This window comes from Notolabrus celidotus, chromosome 16 (genome assembly GCF_009762535.1).
Source record: "Notolabrus celidotus isolate fNotCel1 chromosome 16, fNotCel1.pri, whole genome shotgun sequence".
NCBI lineage: Eukaryota > Metazoa > Chordata > Actinopteri > Labriformes > Labridae > Notolabrus > Notolabrus celidotus.
In genome coordinates, this window is record NC_048287.1 from 28962240 (window position 1) to 28977161 (window position 14922).

The 14922-nt window shown below is 42.0% G+C and overlaps 1 protein-coding gene across 2 annotated transcripts; it reads left to right on the forward strand.

Annotated features, from left to right (window-relative positions):
- The first annotated feature begins 4083 nt into the window (after positions 1 to 4083).
- brd2a (bromodomain containing 2a) lies at positions 4084 to 14922 on the forward strand. 2 transcript variants are annotated; one of them, XM_034705722.1, is made up of 12 exons: positions 4084 to 6273; positions 8715 to 9021; positions 9140 to 9277; positions 9609 to 9750; positions 9920 to 10119; positions 10240 to 10773; positions 10879 to 11007; positions 11118 to 11309; positions 11429 to 11691; positions 11830 to 12149; positions 12429 to 12557; positions 12835 to 14922. In XM_034705722.1, exons 1-12 carry the CDS (start codon positions 6242 to 6244, stop codon positions 12960 to 12962), a joined length of 2514 nt encoding a protein of 837 aa, XP_034561613.1. In that variant the 5' UTR covers positions 4084 to 6241; the 3' UTR covers positions 12963 to 14922. The 2 variants fall into 2 exon arrangements, with proteins under 2 accessions (XP_034561613.1, XP_034561612.1); XM_034705721.1 differs by having other exon boundaries at positions 6242 to 6273; positions 12838 to 14922.

Sequence of the window (14922 nt, forward strand, 5' to 3'; positions counted from 1 at the left end):
CCTGTAACACCTTTGTTTGGTGAACCTGTGAAAGACACAATGATGGATCTTTAGCGCCACCAAGGGGTAAAAACAAAGAATGGAATGAGTTGAAATAGGATAGTGAGGAAAAATGTATGTAAGCTGCTGCTGCTCACATAGTATATTTAGCTTTAATGCTAATTGAGTGTTTTTTTTTAAGCTTTGATTTAACTATTTATTATAACCCTGTAAAACCCACATAGTGAGAACTACTAACCTGTTGAACTAATTTAACATTAGCTGGAGAGAAGCACTACTGTAGTTATGAGTGTGTTTACATCTTGAGAAAAATGAACAACTGAACTATAGCTAATGCCACAAACCTACTTACAGCAGTGATGCACACTAAATTAAATTCCCCACCATTTAGTTAAACTGCACACAACACTTTCTTCCCTTTTGTAGCTCATCAGGACATTGTAGCCACTAGGTGGCGACATAACACAACAAATGTCAATAAACTGAGAGGTTGAAACTAAATAGTCTGTGGTTGGAACCTGGAATGGTCACTAGATGGAGCCTTTAACCTTTGTACTGAAATGTGTTTTTTATGTTCATACAGTAAAATACTTGGTGATAAAAAAATAAAAAAAATTCTTAAAGCATCATATTACAACTCCTTATCCATATCATCTGGGCAGATGTTCTTTCATCAAGCTTTTACTAATTAGGAGTGAATCCCCAATCAGAAGATCAACCTTAGCTAAAAGTAATCTTAATTCCGGGACCAGGTTCCAGATAATCTGTGTGCTCGGAAGCAGTATTTGACACTGTCTGCTAAATCCTGATCCAATCAACAGCAGGGGTGGTACGCCGGACTTGCTTTGGTCTTAATGACATCCATCCTGAAAAAAGGCAGTTGTGTCTTAAATGAGGACTTCATTGGTCTTCACTGACACATATCAACACTTTTATTCAAATATATTCCTTTTTAATTTTAACATATTTCCGATCATTTTAAACCCATATTTTAACGCTAGCGTCATTAAAGTGATATCTCAAAAGAAAGGAATTCCTTAGACATGAAATCCTGGATTACACCTGTATTCATCCATTGAGATTAAGGAAAACAGTGAATTATTTTGTCCTACATGTAACTACCTTCAGATAACAATGATTTCCCCTCAGTATCAAATCATATTTGCTATTGTTACTGCATTAAAAAAAAAATCAGACAGGATACGAGAAACAGTCAATCACTTACAGAGACCTCTTTGATTTTTGTGAACATCATCCTGTAGATTATTATTAATGAATAACAATATGTTGAAATGCTGACTCAGCATTTCAACATAATTATTATTAGATGAGATAAACAGGCTGGGAGATGGGACACAACAGGAGAGGAAGCCAGACTTTCACACCTGAGAGCTTGGGATATTAGTGTACAAACAAACACACACACACACACACACAGATTCCTCTCCGTCTATTTGTGTCTATCTATGCTGTGTTACTCTGTTTTTCTTATTTCCTATTCATGTTCTCTCTCCATTGCTGCTCCACTGTTAACATTGAATCAACTTCATGTGTTGCACTTCAAATACTTTGAGAGCACTTCAATACAACTACAAAGGCGCAGACATATGCTACGAAGAGATTAGGATTAAAAAGCATGTTAATCTCATCTCCATTTTAACGATTACCTTTGTTGTTTTCATGCGCTCATCTTAAGAAGGTGGCTGGTTGCACAGCGGCTGCCCTAATGCAATTAAATAAGGGATACCCGTAAATACATCGTACATACATGATACCACATAACATCTTTATTTTATACTCTTCTCCCTCACTCTACGCCAACCTCACAGAAGAGAAAATCCACCTCCATTCAGATGGAAATCACGCATCTCTCAGTATCTGCTCCTCTTTGAGAGTAAAATGAAGTGTTCCTACTCAGGTTCACACATTTACAACTCATTTTGCATGACTGCATAATTAAACAGCTGTGGTTATACTCTCACTTTCCAGAACCCATGAGCTTTGAACGTTCAGAAAACAGCAAACAGAAAAGCATCTGTTAAAACACCATTAAAGTGTGATGCTCTGTCAGCATTAGATTAGATGATACCATAAAAATGATCTTCTCCCATAAGACCCACTGTTTCTGTTCAAGATGGGATGTTCCAAACACAACACCACCACCACCACCACCAAATAAGAACGTTTCAATCAATTTCCATTGTATTTCCTGAAAACTTCTGCATGCTTAAGCTCTGGTAGGAACTGCTGTTGCTAGGGATGGTTTGCTGAGACGGAGTAAAAAGGCTGAGGCAGAGTCTTACAGCGAGTTCTGTCAAGAGGGCAACCTCACGATATGTTAACAACCAGTAACTTTATGTTTTTCTATTTCTGACATTAGCAAACCAGTTTAATAGATTAATAAAATGTGTGATACCTATGACTTAGTACTGAGGAGTTGTGAGGGGGAGCGCTTTCTTGGCAACCATCTCTGGACTTATTGTCATCATGTGACGAGTGGATGCAGCCCAGCACTGAAAAAATAGAGAGACACACCGAGAGGGGAAGAGAAAGAGAGAGAGAGAGAGCTTGTGTATTGTGTATGAGAGAGAAAGAGCCCAGCTGATGAGTCACAGGAGGCTGATTCTGATGTAATCCTCCAACCCCTCCCTCCCTCTCTCCCTGCGATTCCCCTATCTGCCGTTTCAGGATGTTCAAGTTGGAGCCTGTTTTCACACTGTGAACAGGAACCAAACATATCATATGCTATTATTTATTCTAATTAAAGACCTGGACATTATGTCTAATCCCATCCGTGCAAAACCACACATACAACAGTGGGTTATAACTCAACAGCTTGGCACTGGAAAAACATACTCATATGAAGAATATAACAAAATGTTTGTTGCTCTAAGGGGTATGTGTGAAAAAATTAAGCATGACTAGAAATCTAACTACAGAATTTAATAGTTTTTCAAGGCCCTGATAACCACAGTGGAGGGTTAATTTCTACATACTGAGACAGATATAAGTAGGACTTAATAGGACACTTTATCTATTATTTAAGTACTGGAAGGGCATCCAGAGATAACTTTGTTTATGTTGATTCACTGGAAGAGATCCTGCAACTGCATTTTATCACATGATTTCATCTGAGAGGGCACAATAGATGGCATTTTATGATGATCTACTACAAAAGCATCCAGGAGGTCACTGCTGCTGTGTTCTTAAAAAAGGCAATCACAGCTCTAATAAAAAATGTGTCACTAGAAGCAGAAAGAAAGCAATTTGTATCTGGCCTTAAAATGTATTAGGTTTATATTTCAAGAAAATGTATTTTCCAATGAAGACTCATTCCTTAAGATCTGGCATCCTGTTCTGAATTATTTACCTTCAGATCTCAAACATACACTGTTGAAAGGCCAGTACCCTTCAGAGTGGAAAAAAACGGTGCCTAGAACTACATGAGAGATGACAAATCCAACATCACTTCTCGTGCGTTCTTCATGTCTCTCTGCTTTTTGTTTGTCTGTTTGTTTCTTTCCTTTGTCTTTGCCAATCTTACTTTTTGACATGTGTCATGTCTTTTTGAGTCAAAGGTCTGTTATTATTATCTTATTCATTTTTTATTTATTTGTTTTTTGTTTTTTTCTGTGCTTGGGGCAAGGGGTGAAAGTACATATCTTTGTCTGAAAATCTGCTTTGCACACAAAACGAGCCTTGAGTTTTCTTGTTTTGTTCTGAAAATTATAAAATAATAAAAACATGTATTGAAAAAATAAAAAAGTTTTTTATTTGTATAGGTCTTTCATTATCATCCTTCAAAAATCACTCTGGGTTACACCACCCACCCCAAATATGAGAAAATAGATAGATAGATAGATAGATAGATAGATAGATAGATAGATAGATAGTGGCTTATTCTACTCTCAAATCCTTTTTCTTGCAGGAAGCACTAAAACCAAGTGGTGTGGTTTACTCATTACTAATGCTTAAGCCTGGAAACAAGTAGTCGTCAGCTCTTCTGCAGCCTTCATCCCCCCTTGGTCACACTAAAAACTGCAACTATTATATGAGAATCTCGAAACTGCTCTTGGATCAGCCACTTACATTCTCAGTGCGTCGTAGTCAAATGCGTCTTCATGGATGGGACGCATGCGCCATGCTTCGTACTGCAACAGACAGACGCGATCGACAGCCACCGTCATCTGGAGAAAACAGACATTTCTGAGACCCTTTGAGACAAACCAAGAAACAACACATGAGCTTTAATGGATAATTACGATCACAGATGGATTGAGATAGAGGAGATTTGGATATAGCAGGTTAAATAACCCTACGTTCGTTTTTTTGTCACGTGGTCAAGCTTGGCCAATCGGGGTCGAGGGAAATGTAGCTCAAAGTATGCTCTTTGTTCGTGAGTTTTGGCCTCCTTATCCACTACATTGAGAAACATATCTTGTAAAAATGCACAGGACTTGGGGACGGCGTGGACTTTTATCGGAGGAGTGTGTATTGGATTCGTTTTATTACCTTTTTTTTTTTTAACGCGATGCCACGTGTTCAACTTTTGATAAACAGCTGCGCCAAAGCTTATCTTGTCACATGATTCCCCTCCCCCACCCGGCCCAGGGAATGGGGGAGAAGGCGGACATGTTTGAGGGAAATGTGTTGGTTTAAAGTATCGAGGTGGAGGACGAGAAGATAATTTGAAGAAAGGTTTTCGCATCATTTGGGGATTTACCAGGCGACATTTGTGTTTGTTTTTATTTTAAGGTTTTTATGTCATACTTTACAAACAAGTAGTTCTGTTTTTGAGGTTATTTAACTCCTTTTTTTTATTTATAGTTTTTTTCTTTTTAAACTTGTTTAGTGTTAAAATTGTAACAAGTTAAGTTAAATTTAACATTGGATGCATTTATTGTTACTTTGTTTCAGTGACATTGTAGGGTATTTGTAACCTTGGTGTGGGGGATGGGCGCATGTGGTTAGGTAACAGTTCTTGTGATTGTCAAACTTTATATATAATCCGTTTTTAAAGACAGTATTTATGATGTTGCCGCTTTCGTTAATTTGTAATCCTGTTTTCTAAACGGTTTTGGTTAAATTTAATGTTGCATTATCAAAGTTTAGGAATTTCATTTTTCAGTTTAATTAGGATAACTGTTCTGTTTTTTCTTTACCCCAAAAATCATTTGTGTAATGGACACATTTTCTGATAATTTGGCTTAGGATAAAAAAAGGAAATACTTTTACTAAAAGTGGGGCGAGGTCAGTGTGAAACTGCTGTGTCATTCAGTAGGTGTTGGTAGTTATAAGAACTGCTTGTTTTCTCTTCCTATTTGCGTTCTCTACGTTTAATTAACTAGTCTACAGTTTTTCCTCGTTATTTAATAGACTTGATTTGTTTTAAATATATTTAGCTCAGTACTTCTTTGTGGTTCATGAGCCAAGGAGGCCTTGTTTGGCTTTTGTTCCCTTTTTTTAAACGAGCTCATATCTGCGGCGGATTAACGCGGTTTAATCCCACTGTCTGGACGCGAATTATGTAGCGTTTAGTGCGATTTGGTGTCACAGAAAATCTTTAACTTTTTGTGAGAAATTGTAAAGATAACACTCGGTGTCATTGTGCTCAAAGATGGCGGCTGTGTGGCTCCTTTGAAAGACAGAAATGCGGATATTCTGGTAAGTAGAGAGACAGCTCGTGGGCGCTCTTGAGGGGTGCGCGTGACCTGGTGGAAGAACCAATCACCTTCTTGGTATTCACTCTGGAAGCCCGCGTTACAGCCTGATTGACCAATCAGAGCAGTCGTGCTGCACGCGTTGACGTAATGAAGTATTGCAAAAAACGACGGTTGGCTTCACTCCCTTCGTATTTTAGATTGTGGAACCGGTTTCCGACGGTAGCTGTATGATACAAAACACCTAAGAACAGTAGTGCCTTTTATTTTCATCCCCGATATTGTACCTTTGCTAAACCGTTGATGCAACAGAGTGCAAGTCCACTTCCGGTACTGTAGGGGTGTGACGACTTTGACAGACACCATGAGCAGCCAATAGAAACTGAGAAGGCGTGGCCAGTAAGCGCGTGTCTATCCAATAAGGTGGATGGTCTGTCTATATAAGACGGGGTGCGCTCGCTCAGTCGCCATTTCAACGAAGCAGATGAAAGGATTTCGCCGTGGCGGGGAGCCGGGAAACCCTTGAACAGAGACGGATCCAGGTTGAGCCCTAAATAAAAACAGAATCCGGATCCATCCTTATGGATATGGCTGTAAACCCGCTCCTTGACAGGTATCTACCGGTATAATTGACTCTCAGCTATCCATCAGGGGGGATATTGTGAAATTTAATTCTTTATTTTCTGAATCATCGTTACGTTACTGGCAGCCTGTGTTTTGTTGAGGAGGAGAGACATGGACACTCAGTGTACTGCATGAGATCCGGATCGGGTTGTTTCGAGCATTAGAAGGGTTCTACACTCCAAGGAAATAAAGTGTTTTGTGTTAATAAGCTGCGACTGTTGTTCGGACTAAGCCGGCGCCATCTTCGGAGCTCGGCGGTGTTAGCATTAGCTTCTTAGACTACAGCAACCGTGCCTAACATTGTGGGATCACTCTGAGTGAGGTCGGTGTATCTTGGACTGTGGTAGGAAGACTGATCTAACACAAGATCTGGTAGTGTGAGTTCTGGTGACAGAATATCTGAATTAATATGAAGCTATTGACGACACTGAAGAAGCAGGGGGGCATTTGGCACAGCAGCATTATTGCTCGTTTCGCCTTGTTTACATTGTTACAGTGTAATGCTCAGGTGTTTGTTTTGATCTCGGATGTATGGGCAGAGTAGCGCACACAGTATCCATGTGTGCAGGGTGTTTCATTCTGTGTCACTCACAGCTAGAAGTCACACATGCTCAGTGTGTTCAAACTTATCTCATAAGAAAGTTGTGTATTTTATTTAAACCTGGTTTATTGGGACTAAGTATAACTTCAATAATAAACTAGTTTTATTTTATTTATAACTATAATTCAAATGTGTCTGATTTTTTTAAACTTTATTAACTCAAGCCTGTCTGTTGTTTATATTATGTACATGATTACTTTTTCATTTAAATAATAAAGTACACTAACTGTCAACTGTGTTTCCAAAAGTTGTATCATTCAAAAAAAAAAATTGTACTTTTGATTTAGGTTGCAGCTGCAGAGAATGATAAATTGAACTAGTGTAAATTGAGTGTAGAAGACCATGCAAACCTGTTACTAAAACCTGTAGTAAAGAGTTTATTTGTAAAAACATAAGTTTGTTTATGCATCTCAAAAAACATATTTTTTTATATAAATTCTTAATAAAGTTACATTTTCAAGATACATTTGATTAGTAATGTCATTTTGGCTTAGTCAAAGCCACCCAACCCTGAGTTGATTGATGATACCAAAAGCTAATAACTGTTTTTCGAAACCTTTTTTTACGACACCCAAAAGGGGATTTTGTGATGCAAATACGAGTAAAATATAGCGTGCACCAGTAGCATCAGAGTTACTTGAACAAGACAACATCTTTGGAAGTATTGTATTACGGTAAGACTTGCATAATTGCATAATCCAAATGCAAAACATTGGATTCTCCAGCAGCAACCAAAATTGTTTGGATATTTGAGGAGGTCAGAGGGGGCCATGGTGAGTTCAATGGAGGAAGAGGACACCTGTAAGACCCAGAAATCTAACTGGGGTGGATGTTCATTTTATTTAGAAGACAATTTATTTATCATAGCACCATTCAAGTATGAAGTAGTTGTACTGCATTTAAAAATGAGGGATATCCCCACTTACAGAGGTGTGACTTATGCTTGGCATCAGTTCCCATGTGATGTTTTTAACGCTATCATACTGTAACACCCTGCTGTTGATTAAGGTCGGTGGAAATGTAAACAATAACGGTGCACAGTGTAGTTAGTGCCAGCCAATAAATCAGTCACTCCGTATAGCACACTGTGTTGCTTACCCTTTGGAAACGGCACATTAATCCTCCAAGTCGTGGTGCCCACGGGGCCAAAGGGCTGCGTTTACAATATGACCGGGGAGATGAGGGCAACACGGCAGGTTTATCAGTGCGGCAGAGTGGCTACGGTTGCAGAGATACAAAAGCCTCCATGTGCTGAGAGAACAACACCCAAAAAGCCCAGTCATTAGAGGGATGTGTCATGAGAAGGTTACTCGAAATCCTCAGAGGGGAGGGTTCCTTTAAGGGAACTGGGGGCTGAGTAACTGTTCTGTTAGCAAGGAGGAAGTTATTCCTGTCATCTTAGGATGGTGGGGCAATGTTCTCATAACTTAAGAAACCTGGTGGAGGCTTACTGTTTAACACTCATAATGTGTCACTGAGGGACATGGGGTTTACCTTGGTGCTTGTGAGAGATTATCAGGGATGTCAGGAGGCATGTAATTGATTGATAACATTTAATATTATCTATAATAAATATTGTTTTTAATAATGAGTTTGGGGGCACAGTAGATCATCATGAATGATGCCACAGGAATATAAATAAGTAGTGATACAAGACGGTAAATTATTTACAGTAGTACAGCTGGAAGGTTTGACTGGTTTGAATCAATCATCTTCTTATTTTGTTGAATCTTAGGCTATGATAATATTCCATTATCACATGCTTGCTCTGGGATCACGCCAACAACTGAAGCCCGGTAGTTAATTTGTCTTTTAACTACTCTTTTCAGCACCCATGTCGGGCTTGATGTTGGCTTAATGGGGGTCACGTCAATGGAGCAGAGTTCCGGCGCAGCTGGAAAGCGCATCCGAAAACCCTCACTGCTCTACGAGGGCTTTGAGAGCCCCGGGATGCCGCCCCTCAATCAGATGGCCCATCTGGGACCCCCTCAGCCCCCGGTGAAAGACCCGAGCCGTCAGGGAAGGATGACCAACCAACTTCAGTTCCTGCAGAAAGTCCTGCTTAAGTCTTTGTGGAGGCACCACTTTGCCTGGCCCTTCCATGAACCCGTGGATGCATCCAAGCTCAACTTGCCTGTGAGTGGGTCTAGAAATTGGATATTTCCTCCCCCTCTGTCCAGAGTAGACCCCTCCCTACCTCCACTATGTAGTCAGAAGTTTTTCCGGTCCTGAAAGTTTGTTTTTCTCTTTCTAGGACTATCATAAGATCATCAAAATTCCTATGGATATGGGCACGATAAAGAAGAGACTGGAAAACAATTACTACCGCAGTGCCAGCGAGTGCATGCAGGACTTCAACACCATGTTCACAAATTGTTACATTTACAACAAGGTAAGTGTTTTTGGAAAAAAATGTGTTCTTGTGACATTCTTCCCAATTTAAGCCAGTTGCTGCATGTCCAGACAAACATGAACCCTAGGGCCACAAAACAAGTTTCATAAAATCAAATACAACTGAACTCCCCTCAGTAACATCAGATGTCAGTGATGGGTACCAGAACATGAAATGCTAAGTACTCATCACATCATGCATTTGGGTTAAATTCTATTTTTTAAACACGCTGGAACCTCTGAGGTTTAGTATTAAGAGTCCCCAAAAGTTAGTTTTCAACATTATTGGTTAAATACTGTAAATAATTCTGTTCAAACTCCATCCTCTGCAGCCTACTGATGACATCGTACTCATGGCCCAGTCACTGGAGAAGGCATTCCTGCAGAAAGTGGCCCAGATGCCTCAGGATGAGGAAGAGCTTCCTCCTCCTCTTCCGCGGATGAAACCTGGCAAACCTGGGAGAAAAGGCAGAGGTAATGCATGTGGCTGCAGGACAGCTGACACAGATAGACAAATAATATCTGCACTTATCCCAAATGCTACATTTACAGCATGTATATAATGTTTGAAAATGCAAACACACACATGCAAGAATTTACCACAAATCTTAATACAGAATATTTTCCTCACCCTCTCTTGCAGTCTCCGGAGGAGTGACGACAGCTCATCAGGTCCCAGCTGTCTCTCAGTCAGCTTACTCACCTCCCACTCCAGAAACCCCAGACTCAATCCTCTCCACCCCTCCGCAGACACTTTTGACCAAGAGCCTGCCCCCCTCCCTTCAAATTGATCAGAGCATCCCTACCATAACGGCTCAGCCCCACACACAGCCCACCACTACGGTATTGTTAAACACTTCACACATGCCTAGTGAGGATTTAAAGGTGTTTTGAATGAAGTCAGCAAACACCACACTCTGCGTATCGTTTTCAAACTTGTTCCATCTTTGTCGTCTTCCTCAGAAAAGAGGTGTGAAGAGGAAAGCTGACACAACAACCCCGACTACCTTGGCCATGCCGATCATGAGCACCATGGGCGTTAGCCTGGGGATGGGTGGTGGACATGACTCCCCGCTCACCCTCACCTCTCTGGGGATGGACCACAGCTCAAGCCTGGGAATGAACCAGGGCCTCAGTCTCAATCAGGGCATGGGGATGGGCATGGGGATGGGAATGGGGATGGGCATGGGAATGGGGATGGGCTGTGGACCAGTTATGATGGGAAGCAAAGCATCAGCCGGGGCCAGGAGAGGAGTTAGTGGACGACCCATTAAGCCTCCTAAGAAGGATTTGCCAGACTCCATGGTTGCACCGCCGGTGCGCCGCAGCAAGCTGAACCCTCAGCTGCGCTACTGCAACGGGGTCCTAAAGGAGCTGCTGTCAAAAAAGCATGCAGCGTATGCCTGGCCGTTCTACAAGCCTGTTGATGCCTCCACACTCGGTCTACATGACTACCACGACATCATCAAGCAGCCAATGGACCTCAGCACCATCAAGGTACTTGTCTACACAGGTGACACCAGAGAATAGAGACAGCAGTGTTGTTGCTTTGTATTTCTTCTTACAGCACTTTAATGAAATCCTCTTCTCCCTTATCTTTAGCGGAAGATGGACAGCAGAGAGTATCGTGACTCCCAGCAGTTCTCAGCTGATGTCAGACTGATGTTCTCCAACTGCTACAAGTACAACCCTCCTGACCATGATGTGGTGTCCATGGCCAGAAAACTGCAGGTAATGTTCTTATTCCATTGGTTAGAGCAAACATTAATAAATGTACGCTCTTCTTCGCTGTCACTGAGTTGGCTTTGATTTCAAACCGGCTTTTTTGAAATCCTTTTTAGGATGTGTTCGAGTTCTGCTTTGCTAAGATGCCTGACGAGCCTCCAGCTCCGCCTAGCTCCTCATCCTCCTCCTCGTCCTCTTCGTCGTCATCAGAGAGTGAGCTCAGCAGTGAAAGCGAGGAGAGTGATAGCAGCCCGAGCTCTGACTCTGAGGAGGAGAGAGCGAACCGGCTGGCAGAGCTGCAGGAACAGGTTTGTAATCCAGTGAATAAACATAAACATCAGAGCAGGAAACTGGATGATCGAGTACGAGTCTCAGCTGCATTCATATGTAAGACGTTTCCCTGACTCTTTATTTCTTCTGCCCTCAGCTTAAAGCCGTACACGAGCAGCTCACTGCACTCTCCCAGGGCCCCATAGTCAAACCCAAGAAGAAGAAAGAGAAGAAGGACAAGAAGAAGAAGAAGAAGGTGGAAAAAGAAAAGCACCGGAGGGTCGAAGAAGAGCTGCCTCCTGTTAAACCGGCAAAGGTCCCCAAGGTTTCCAAAACCCCTAAAGCCAAGACCCCCCGAGCACCGGCCTGTCCTGTTGTGCCAATAAAGAAAGCCCCGAGCAAGAAAAACAACAAGAGCAAGTACGTACTGACCCCTCTTACACACAGATGCTGTGTTGTGTCCTGTTCTACTATCACACATATTGTATGATCTCTTTAAACAGACCCGTCCTTTGGTCATCCAATCACACTCTTTCTCTCTCTTATCGTTCCCATCAGATCCAAAAAGACCAGCATGACGTTCAGCATGCCTCAGCCGGCCATGGATCCCATCGTTAGTCATTTCGACTCCGACGAGGAGGAGGAGACGTCACCGATGTCGTACGATGAGAAGCGTCAGCTCAGCCTGGACATCAACAAGCTGCCCGGCGAGAAGCTGGGCCGCGTAGTTTACATCATCCAGTCCCGCGAGCCCTCGCTCCGAGACACCAACCCAGAGGAGATCGAGATAGACTTTGAGACACTGAAGCCGTCAACACTGAGGGAGCTGGAGAGATACGTCATGACGTGTCTGAGGAAGAAACCTCGGAAGCCCTATGGTAAGGAAGCGCAACAAGGAAACAATTACATTTAAAGAAGATATTATTCTTCATGCACAAAACAGATTCATCATGTCACGTTTTAATCAAACATTAAAGGTTGTGCTGATGTTTTTAAAGCTAGGGTCTGGGATTTTTGCATGCTGTTGCTCTTAAGTGTTAATACATGTTGTTCTGATATTTAAGACTCGATCCTGAACGTCAGTGATGCAGCTGAAATATTCAGTAACGTCGACCACAATCAGATCACTGACATTGTTTGTTTTTGTTTCCACGCAGCGAATAAAAACAACATCGCTGGCAAGTCCCGAGAAGAGCTGGCTCTGGAGAAACAACTGGAGCTGGAGAGAAGGCTGATGGACGTGAGTGGACAGCTCAACTCTGGGAAGAAGCCTGCTAAGAACAAACGTAAGCCCCCCCCCCCGCACAGACCTCTTCAGGTGTTCTGTTTTATGTTGATGAAGTGTTAAACAGAGGATTGTGTGTGTGGTACAGAGTGGTGTCAGTCTCAAGTTCTATGTCTTTATGCACATATACAATAATGTTTCACAGCTATGCTCAAGTTATGATCTAGAAGAATCTAATCTAAGGAAACATGGGACTGCATATATAAAGTTGCTTTATTACCTGAAACAGCCGCTGACCATGCACCACGTTATCTTGACTGTATGTTTGTTTTCTCCAGCAGAGAAACCCGCAACAGAGCAGAACACTCAGCCGTCACGCCTCAGCGCCAGTAGCTCCTCCTCAGACTCCTCTTCATCCTCTTCCTCCTCCTCATCCTCAGACACAAGTGAATCAGACTCTGGCTGAGAGGCCGTGTGAGTGATAAGGGTTCATGCAAGGGGCCCAAAGCATTTTTTGCTTTGAGTGGACTAAACTGCAGCAGAGCCTGAGCCGCAGGACGGATCAGACGAGAGCGGCGCTGGGCAGACCTGGTCCGACTCCAGGTTCAACCTGAGGAGGAGGAGAGAGAGAGAGATGGGGCTTTCCCTGCACTCGTTTCATTCATCCAGTCCTGTCCTGGACACACAAGACAAGCTGATGATGGGTGAATGGATGGAAAGTAGAGTGGTCTAGTGAAGTCCTAGTGTTCTCTAAAGAGATGGCCTTTGTTCAGCGGGGCAGGGGATGCTCCACCTCCTGCTGAAAGAAGAGTGGTGCATGCGTTTGGAGGGATAAGGGTGCTAGAGCCAGAATCTGTCTTTTTTCTGGAGATAATTTCCCTTCTTTCCGTGCTCCCTGACTTTATGCTGTATAGTTAAGGTGTACAGTTATAAAAATATGGATTTTTCTTTTATAAAGAAGCATTTTATGGAGCTAATTTATTCCCTCTTTCTGGGAAGGACTGGTGTGGGCGAACTGGTGTTTTAGTTTTTGTTGAGGTTTTTTTCTTGAGTGCTAGAAGGTCGAGGGAAACCACGTTTGAGTGTAAGTGCGTGTGTGTGTGTGTGTGTGTGTGTGTTGAGTTGAGTGTGTGTGTGTGTGTCTGTATACCTGTATGAGTGTGTCATGTTTGCATGCACATGTGTGAGTGCAAGATCCAGCACCACAAGTGTGGCCTTGTGAGGTTCCTCATCGTTTTGACGCAGGCGTTGAAAATCAGTCCGCACGCAGAAGCACCTTGGTTCATAGAAAACAGAAAGCATGCAATACAGAGGAGCCGACCAACATCTGCACACTCATGAACTTCTTTACTGCATCCTTGTGTACTCATGTACTTGTTTTAAAGGGTTGGCCACTTGTACAGAAATGTGACATAGTTACACGATAGTTAAAACATAAATATTTCTGTCCCCATGTGTGCTGTCTTTCTTCATTCATTTCTCTGTACACGACGTGTTGCGTTTTCTCTTCTTGTGACCAATCTGCTAATAAATCGTGAGGACTTGTTGTGTCTGCTCACCTGTGCCCAAATAACATCTTCGTTCTTTTGATTTCTTTTGCTCTTTTCACTGAAGTCACCGAACATCAGGCGACACCGGGCGTATTTAACGCTGTCAGGGTTGCTGTCTTTCGTGGAGGTGAAGCATCGTGGGTTGATTTTTTTTCCCCATGAGCCATCACTTCTTTAACACCACAGTGTCACTAAAAATAAAACTCTTGTCTTCTAAACAATCTGGCCTTTGAGATCTACGGCAGCTGAGAGTTTGATCGGCTCTGTTTTTGGTTAGTTTACTTCTTTGTGTGATTTTAAAGTTTAGTGAAAGGAGGTTCAGGTCAGGTGATCTTTTTTCTTTGTTTTTAAAAAGCGATGTGTCCTTAAAGGATGTTTTGGTTTTCAGGATCCAGCAGCTTCTTTTCCCATCGACATGTTGTGAGTGATTAAAAAAACCACTGTTCATGAAGTGAAACTCTGAAACACTTTTGTGATGGAGGTGAGATGTGTGTGTGTTTTCTCTCTGATTCACCTTTGACTGGAGCTTGGACGACTGTTCGCTGGAACTGATTATTTATTTAGAAAATAATTGACTAGAGAAATCGAAAGTGGTGAAAGTAATCAGCATTGTTCAGTGGACTCTGCTTTATGAAATATGCACAGACTAACTGTCAGGATTGTAGAGGTGTACATATATATCAGTCTCAATCTTTGGAGCATGTTTTTGTTTTCCTTTAGTCACTTTTAGACGAGCTTTTGATCTGCAAAGATTTTCTGTCACTGTTTTAAAGGAAGAACTCCAGAGCTGTGAGTCTTTATCTGAAGCCTCTGTACTTGACTCCATCTTTTCACCTGAATTTCTGTACATAAATAAACTGAGACATGTTCATCTTT